General features: G+C 42.4%; 2 protein-coding genes across 2 annotated transcripts in view; one reads left to right on the forward strand and one right to left on the reverse strand.

The window, feature by feature from the left end:
- lama2 (laminin, alpha 2) overlaps positions 1 to 5077 on the reverse strand; it is a 148048-nt gene extending 142971 nt beyond the window's left edge. The window contains exon 1 of the mRNA XM_041860716.2: positions 4951 to 5077. Within this exon, the coding sequence (XP_041716650.2) occupies positions 4951 to 5017 (67 nt within the window). The 5' untranslated portion in view covers positions 5018 to 5077. The remainder of the gene's footprint in view (positions 1 to 4950) is intronic.
- An 843-nt stretch (positions 5078 to 5920) lies between these two features.
- Positions 5921 to 8392, forward strand: si:dkey-126h10.1 (vesicular inhibitory amino acid transporter). Its single transcript, XM_041861031.1, has 2 exons — positions 5921 to 6190; positions 7111 to 8392. Exons 1-2 carry the CDS (start codon positions 5921 to 5923, stop codon positions 8257 to 8259), a joined length of 1419 nt encoding a protein of 472 aa, XP_041716965.1. The 3' UTR covers positions 8260 to 8392.
- The last annotated feature ends 996 nt before the right edge of the window (positions 8393 to 9388 follow it).

Raw genomic sequence — 9388 nt, forward strand, 5'->3', positions numbered from 1 at the left:
ATATCGTAATTTATCTTTTCTACATACTTTCTGTCTGGGTTTAGTGATTTAAGTTTACACTGAAGTTTACACTGAAAGCGTATTTATTTTTGGTGTGGCGGCAACAAATTAGCAGTGGTGGTGCGCCGCTGCTAAATGAATACAGGGGAAATATTGCATCAAATCATTTAAGTATATTTCTGTCCCAACACCTCACTGAATCTCTTACAGTGCCTTGCAAAAGTATTCATCCCACTTGGCATTTTTCCTATTTTGTTGCATTGCAACCTGTAATTTAAATGCATTTGACATTTGGATTTCATGTAATGGACATACACAAAATAGTCCAAATTGGTGAAGTGAAATGAAAAAAATGACTTGTTTCAAAAAAGTATAAAAAATAAATTACGGAAAAGTGGTGCGTGCATATGTATTCAGCCCCTTTACTATGAAGCCCCTAAATAAGATCTGGTGCAACCAATTACCTTCAGAAGTCACATAATTAGTTAAATAAAGTCCACCTGTGTGTAATCTAAGTGTCACAGGATCTATCACATGATCTCAGTATATATACACCTGTTCTGAAAGGCCCCAGAGTCTGCAACACCACTAAGCAAGGGGCACCACCAAGCAAGCGGCATCATGAAGACCAAGGAGCTCTCCAAACAGGTCAGGGACAAAGTTGTGGAGAAGTACAGATCAGGGTTGGGTTATAAACAAATATCAGAAACTTTGAACATCCCACGGAGCACCATTAAATCCATTATTAAAAAATGGAACGAATATGGCACCACAACAAACCTGCCAAGAGAGGGCCACCCACCAAAACTCACAGACCAGGCAAGGAGGGCATTAATCAGAGAGGCAACAAAGAGACCAAAGATAACCCTGAATGAGCTGCAAAGCTCCACAGTGGAGATTGGAGTATCTGTCCGTAGGACAACTTTAAGCCGTGCACTCCACAGAGCTGGGCTTTACGGAAGAGTGGCCAAAAAGCAATTGCTTAAAGAAAAGAAATAAGCAAACATGTTTGGTGTTCGCCAAAAGGCATGTGGGAGACTCCCCAAACATATGGAAGAAGGTACTCTGGTCAGATGAGACTAAAATTGAGCTTTTGGCCATCAAGGAAAACGCTATGTCTGGCGCAAACCGAACACCTCTCATCACCCCGAGAACACCATCACCACAGTGAAGCATGGTGGCAGCATCATGCTGTGGGGATGTTTTTCATCGGCAGGGACTGGGAAACTGGTCAGAATTGAAGGAATGATGGATGGCGCTAAATACAGGGAAATTCTTGAGGGAAACCTGTTTCAGTCTTCCAGAGATTTGAGACTGGGACGGAGGTTCACCTTCCAGCAGGACAATGACCCTAAGCTTACTGCTAAAGCAACACTTGAGTGGTTTGAGGGGAAACATTTAAATGTCTTGCAATGGCCTAGTCAATGCCCAGACCTCAATCCAATTGAGAATATGTGGTATAACTTAAAAGATTGCTGTACACCCACGGAACCCATCCAACTTGAAGGAGCTGGAGCAGTTTTGCCTTGAAAAATTGGCAAAAATCCCAGTGGCTAGATGTGCCAAGCTTATAGAGACATACCCCAAGAGACTTGCAGCTGTAATTGCTGCAAAAGGTGGCTCTACAAAGTACTGACTTTGGGGGGGTGAATAGTTATGCACGCTCAAGTTTTCAGTTTTTTGTCTTATTTCTTGTTTGTTTCACACAAAAAAATGTTTTGCATCTTCAAAGTGGTAGGCATGTTGTGTAAATCAAATGATACAAACACCCAAAAAATAAATCTTAATTCCAGGTTGTAAGGCAACAAAATAGGAAAAATGCCAAGGGGGGTGAATACTTTCGCAAGCCACTGTTTTCTGCAGCACTTTCAATCTAGGGTACAATGAATCTCATATATTTTTGGACTACCTGTTGGAAGGGTCAGGGAAATGACAAAACAGCGTGACTGTGACTAAACTTCTCATCTCTCTAAGCCTTGACACAATGACACAACAAGAGGAAATCATTAAGCATCCTCTATGATCTCAGTTACAATTTCAACCATGGCTCCTTCTGCCTACTAGTAACATGTTAACTTCATCTCTGTTTTGTTGACACTGGTCTGAAGAAAACTGCAGCACCACACTACTCCATCAATACTGCCAGATGTCAGGTCAGATTCCAGCCCAGGATCAGGGCAGCATGGTTGGGGTGAAATTGACACCATGTGTTACCACAGGACCATCCTTGAGCTATAGGGCCATGGAGAAGCGACCATGGGAGAGAGAGGGAGAGAGAGAGAGAGAGAGAGAGAGAGAGAGAGAGAGAGAGAGAGAGAGAGAGAGAGAGAGAGAGAGGAGAGAGAGAGTGAGAGATAGAAGAATACGAGAGAGAGGGAGAGGAGTACGAGAGAGAGGGAGAGGAGTACGAGAGAGAGAGGCCTCCTGCAGAGTCCAAAGGGTGCAGCGAGAGGTCAGTCTTCCATCACTTAGTCAGGACAGATAGGCCCACATCACATGAGAGCAGTGTCTCAGTGCAGCTGCTGAGTGGGGAGTATGCCATGAGGGTCAGAGGAGAAATCCCACAGCTCTCTGAAGGACTGCATATGGGGCCCATGCGTGAGGCAATTATAGCCAAAAGGATATCCGTTCAAATCCTGGCTGCAGGCCCTGTGCTGTGTTTAGTAGTTTTTAAACAGGGAAATCGCATTGAGACCAAGGCCTCTTTTACAAGTGAGCCCTGCACACAATCATACCAATTCACAAGATTTACAATTCCAACGCTATAAAACATTGACAATGAATGTCGACTGAATGATTCAATTTTCTGCTATTTAACTAGAGTGTCCTTCTGCAAGGTCAATACTCTGACATGTTTACTGTACTATCGGATGCAACTCGGGGACACATTTACATTTTAGTAATTTAGCAGACGCTCTTATCCAGAGCGACTTACAGTTAGTGAGTGCATACATTTTCATACTGCCCCCCCCCCGTGGGAAACGAACCCACAACCCTGGCGTTGCAAGAGCCATGCTCTACCAACTGAGCTACAGGGGACCCTACATAACAGTTTTAGCACGCATTAAGAACTATATGCATGCTCACGCAAATATGTTAAACAAAAACAGCCATTTAAACAGTCAGACTATTGTAAATATATGATAAACATATTTTATAGTCTCATTACCAGGCAATCTACACTTACAATGATCTTTGCTTTGATGATTGCTGTGGGAATAAAAATATGCAGTGCCGTTTTATGAACAAGACCCTTCTTCTTTTGCTATTATCCTCCAAACATCTTTGCCCTCAAACAAATAGGTATGGTCAGCCATTCATGTTTCTGACAAACACAGCAATTTCAAATGATCGCCAAAGCACCCACAGCAATTTATCAAATCATACTCTTAGCATCTTTTCATCAGTATTGACTAAGATTAAGTCAGACTACAGTTGGACCCAGTTTTCATTGTCGTTGTGGCAGAATTTAGTATTGATTTTCTCCTCTACACTCTTTTTCTCTCACAAAAGCAGTTTGCAAACAGCTCTGCAGGAAAAGGTATGACCACAAAAAGACGCATTCCTCTTTCACACACAAACAAACAGAAAAATGCGGAAGTTAGAAGTAGTCCAAGTGGCATTATAATACTGTTGGTGGCCTGTCAAACAGGGATGTTACAGAAGTAGCTACAATATCACAATGGAATATCGCAGGCCTGAGAAACCTTACATCTCTGTTACAGCAGCTTCCTCTCCTCTCTCATGTTGAGGGGGCTTATGTTGTTGTTTTTGTATATGATCATCCATCCCAAATTCATCCAGCATCACCATCTGGACATACTTGGAGCACCGACTAAACATCTGTTGGGCTGATTTGGTGATGCTCTAAATGACCACAAAATACCCAGCATTTTGAAGAGAGACGCGCTGACCTCAGTCCGCTCAGCTCTGTTATAAAATACTCCTGATAACTGATCCAAAAGGGATTATCATAATGATGACACATGACACACATCCCGATAATGTCTTCTCCTTCCTGTGCATCTTTAGAATACAGGATGAGATAGCACTATTTTTGCTTAACACCTGGCTAAATTTAGAGTCCCCCCCCCTTGCTTTGAATTCCGTTAACAAACACAGTGACACCTGTTCATGGACACGTGTCCCTTGCCTTTGACAGGAGAGGACACAGATCCTGCCTATCACTAACCTAGAAAACAGCCACTGAACGAAGCTCTATGTGATAAAGAAGAGGGACATGTCTTAGAGATACACTGACACAAGACACAAACCTACCGTGACAGGGAATGATTACATTTCAACACATTTCATTCAAATTACACTTAGTATGAGATTAAAAAATAAAATGGTTTGTATGTAGATAGCATCAATTTCCTATAAAAGCTGAAATCAGCATTTAAAATGAGGGAAAAGCTCTAACTTAAATCAGAGTGGATCTTTATAATTAATCTCTAAGTTTAGACATCAAAACACAGTTGATGACTCCAACTGATATTTCTGATAGAATCCCTTTCTGTTTTGACACTGAATGTAATGATGTGGGTACCCCATACAGTGGTGGCAGAACAAAGTTGAATGGTGCAACAATTTCTGTGGGTTTACAGCTGGCAGCTGTCCAAACATGAAGATTCTAGAGAGATTCTAGAATTCTTCTTTAAACTGTTATTCTAAGATATGGTTCAGAGAAGACTAATTGGAAAATAAATTATATTTTCTCTATTATTCTCAGCCAATATCAATATTCTCAGGGAATTTATGAAACAATATGTTAATTTGTCTGTTTAATGAAAATACTAGAGTAAACTAAAAAATAAACGGGCAATCTTGCCAAGGAAAATGTGTATATTATTATTAAAAAGTATTGGTCAAACCTGTGACTAATTCACAAATCCAACGAAATATTTCAGATTGTGAGTAAAGCAATTACTTGGCAAACGATCCACTCACCCCTTTGCTGCGCTCGGCTGCATTGCCATAGCAACGCTATGAGTGTAAAAAACGATAGACCTTTCATTTTAAAATCTCTTCATCAGCGTGCAGTCTGGCGGAGTCGCTTTATGTGCGACGGACTCGGCGCCTGAAATTGAGGGGAATGTCAAAGACTGACTTTTGCAAGTTCAAGAAACTCTCCCCGCTCGCCCCGCGCGCATGGGGAGGGGGCGTCACAGAACAGAAGTGAAGGGATTATATGGAATAGGATTAAGGGAAGAAGAATACTTTTACTAAACTTTATGATGATAATGGTGGTCTTATAATAATAAGAAACAAACTAACATATGTATTGAAAACAAAATGGAACTTTCCAAGTGTTACAATTTAGGTTTGTCATGGATGCTGAGACCAGTGCAAACATTTAGGCACCCATGCTTTTGGTCCTCTATTGCTCCCTCTGGTGTTAAATCTAACTGCCATAGTTGAACTAAGGTCATTTAAATATTTAAATATAAGTTATCTGCACAAAAGCCGTCAGCTATTATCATATCTTGTTGTTTCAAAATAGAAATGACAACTTACAAATTCAAATGGGCCCCTCTCAGGTCCTTTGCAGAGGCCAGACATTCAATTATATCTGATTATTCTTGCATGATGGACTCATTCTTCATCTTAAAAGCCGGAAGCTATTATCCTTTGTCACAGTTCAACAGCCTGTCAATCACCCTCATAATGTCTCACCTGTTAGACCATTTAACTGTCAGGGAGAGCCAATTTAGCCACTCAGGTTCATGTTGTGTGCTGTCGTCCTCGTTAACTGTGTATGGGTTTGAGCCCCCCTGAGATTGACACTGCTGTCTGCTGGCTGTTAGAGTTTGTGATGGGGAGGGAACCATCACCTCAACAGGTAGCCTCTCTCTTTTGACCTGAGTGGCTGTTTACAGTAAAATTTGCAGAAGACAGAGCCCTCTAAACCCACACTAAGATGTCGTTTCTGAGACTAGACTGGTTGGGGACGCAGGCAGAGCTGCTGTGGACCTCAAGGTTCCTCCATGGGGATGAGGAGAGCCTGGGGTTCGCCCAGAGGGATGAGTTGGACAGGACCTATGGAGAGGACCAAGAGGAGACCAGGGAGTCACCCACCACCTCCAGCCCAAAGGGGGGGAATGAGGAGACACCTACCAGTCCCTCCAGCAGCACCTGTCTCAAAATCACCACCTGGGAGGCAGGATGGAACGTGACCAATGCTATTCAGGTAACCTAGATTTTTGACTTCAGACCTTAGGAAAGATGCTTCTCTATGTTTAGCTTTTATGTGTTTTTTCCACTCTCAATAAATTATTATGGTTATGGAGGATAATGAATGTTAGAGAGTGCACTGGATGCGCATTATTGCATTGTTGTTGTTGTGGTTAGAGGATGCATTGGAATTACAGTATATTTAATGGAAGGAATGGCAGAGCTGAGAATAATCCTTTGTATAATATTTGTAAACAAGGCCATTTCAATAACTACAGCATATTATTAGTATGTAAGCAAATGTGCATTTCAGCAGTTGTTCCCCCCATTCATATTCAAATCAACAGTGTCCCAGCTTTTTTAATAAGATAATTAGGCTACTAACTTTCATTTGTGTTTTCTATGCCAGAGTATGATTAATTGTAAAGCTGTTCACAACTTCATCTGTTCAGTTATTACATTGTCATGGAATCATCATAATCCTCAACACCATGTACTTTTCCAACAACACTAAATACCCAGTGTCCTATTGTCTGGACTGATTCTATCTATGTAGTGCATCTACATATTTACTCAGAATCACATTATAAACAGTTTGTTTACTTACATTGTTCTGCATTGCAATTTGACTTGAAGCAAGACGTTGCTCAGACTATCCAATTAGGAATATGTTGCAAGATAAGATTGTTGTATTAATGTTGTGTAGTCTACTGATTAGTCTACAGCATGTGAAGACATCCAGTGGCACATTTGTTAAGATTGAAGCAGAATGTTATCTTTAATGATTAAGTCTAACATCCTCTAATGTGTGGCAGTTTTCAAACAATCAAGTCTCAGGCAAAGAGCAGTAATTTACACTCTCCTTGTACTTAATTCAAGAAATCACTGCGTGTTCACACTCTACCTGTCGTTCCCTTGTTTTCTCCTTTTTCCTAGGGTATCTTTGTTCTGGGGTTGCCTTACGCTCTCCTTCAGAGTGGCTACCTAGGATTGCTTCTGCTCGTTCTGGCTGCGGTCATCTGCAACTACACAGGTAAGATCCTTGTATCCTGCCTGTATGAGGACAACGAGGAGGGTCAGCCCATACGAGTGCGGGACACCTACGAGGACATCGCCAATGCCTGCTGTAAGCGCCTGTGCCCCCTGCTGGGCGGCCGGGTGGTGAACGCAGCACAGGTGGTAGAGCTGATGATGACCTGTATCCTCTACCTGGTGGTCAGCACAAACCTAATGTGTCACAGCTTCTCCTTCCTCCCCCTCCCCCCCGCCGCCTGGTCCGTGGTGACCTTCCTGACCCTGGTGCCCTGCATGCTGATCCGGGACCTGAGGGTGGTCTCCAGACTCAGCCTGCTCTGCTCCCTGGCCCAGTTCCTCATCACCTTCATCGTGGTAGCCTACTGCCTGCACCAAGCCCACCGCTGGTCCTGGAGGAGGATGGTCCTCTTGGTGGACTTCGAGAGGTTCCTGGTGTCCGTAGGGGTCATCATCTTCAGCTACACCTCCCAGATCTTCCTGCCCACCTTGGAGGGAAGCATGGAGGACAGGGGGGACTTTTCCGACATGATGAGCTGGACACACTCCCTGGCTTGTGTGTTGAAGACCACCTTCTCTGTGCTGGCCTTCCTCACCTGGGGCGAGGATACTAAAGAGGTGATCACTGACAACCTTCCCACCGGCCTACGCATGGTGGTCAACCTGTGCCTCCTGGCTAAGGCCCTCCTCTCCTACCCCCTGCCCTTCTACGCTGTGGCTGAGGTCCTCCAGAGCAGTGTTCTAAGGCTGGAGGCAGCGCAGGTGGGTGTGGACATGGGGACTCTGGTGCTGCGGGGCTGTCTCCTGTTGATTACCTTCCTCATGGCTCTCTACATGCCCCACTTCTCCCTGCTCATGGGGCTGACGGGCAGCGTAACGGGGGCGGCCATGACCTTCATCCTGCCCTCCCTCTTCCACCTGCAGCTCAAGTGGACCACCATGAGCAGCAGGCTCAAGGCCCTGGACCTTCTCATCTTAACTCTGGGATCTCTGTGTAGTTTATCGGGGGTGGTTTGCTCCATCAAAGGAATGATTCAGGCTTTTGGGTGTTGATAAGCCCAAACTCTGCATGAAGACTTCAAGACTTAGTGATGGTACCCTATTTCATTTCCCTATATCAATGTTCTGGAACCTGTAAGTAGCCTACATCTAAGGCATAGAGATAACATGTTGTATGATAGTATGATAAGCAAAGCTATAGTTTGTGTGTTTGATTTTAATTGAGTTGATTTGAGTGATTGACACAAAGGCAGCTTGTAAAATAAAGATGTGATTGGAAATTGTGGTAAACAATGTGAGCAGATGTTTGCTTTGCTGCTTATCATAGCAAAGTCATTATGATTATTTACTGGTTGTGTTGTCTATAGCATGAATCGGAATCTGTTGTTAATTACTATTAGACTTTAAACTGAAAGGTATGGCAATTAATATACCAATGTAGGAAAATATATCTTTACAACAGTATCTCAGCCTGAGAAACAGTCTGTTGTAATGTTTTTGTTTATCTGTTTTGCAGACAATATGGAACATAATTGTATTGTAAAGACACATTTCAAATTGATAAGATATTAAATGTAACAGTTTGTGCAAGGATTTGCACAAATAAAAAACTATACATTTCAAAGGATATAAAATGCAATCTAAGTCTCTAGTCCAAGAGACCGGCATGTGGAAATCAAAGTAATCAATAATGGTGGGCACAAATATAGGCCTACCAGAGAGGAAGAGGCGAAGCAAGAGGGATAACTGGGCCCAAAATCTGTCTTCTCCAGCAGGTGGCGTTTTCTCCAGTTTTTTTCGCTCACCAAGCAAGGAGTTTTTTTATGGAGGTCAATGAGAGAGTGTCAAATTTGGTTAACAAATAATTTAATGGCTTATTTGCTACATGTAGCTTATTTGATCAAATACATGTTTCATAATGATTAGGCTGTTACGAGTATACTGATATAAGTACGACACGTGACATCCCGTCAACTTTAGATACCACAGCCACAAAGTTATAAACCCGCCTATTTCTACATATATTAAAATGTGATTTTAAACCCTAACCACACTGCTAACCTTTTGCGTAACCCTAACTTCAAATTAAATCAAAAAAGCACATTTTTGTTTTCATGAATTTTTACGATATATCTCTATATTTGGCTATATATATATAGCAAATGTTGACTTTGTGGTTGTA

This window comes from Coregonus clupeaformis, chromosome 33 (genome assembly GCF_020615455.1).
Source record: "Coregonus clupeaformis isolate EN_2021a chromosome 33, ASM2061545v1, whole genome shotgun sequence".
In the NCBI taxonomy this organism is placed as follows: domain Eukaryota; kingdom Metazoa; phylum Chordata; class Actinopteri; order Salmoniformes; family Salmonidae; genus Coregonus; species Coregonus clupeaformis.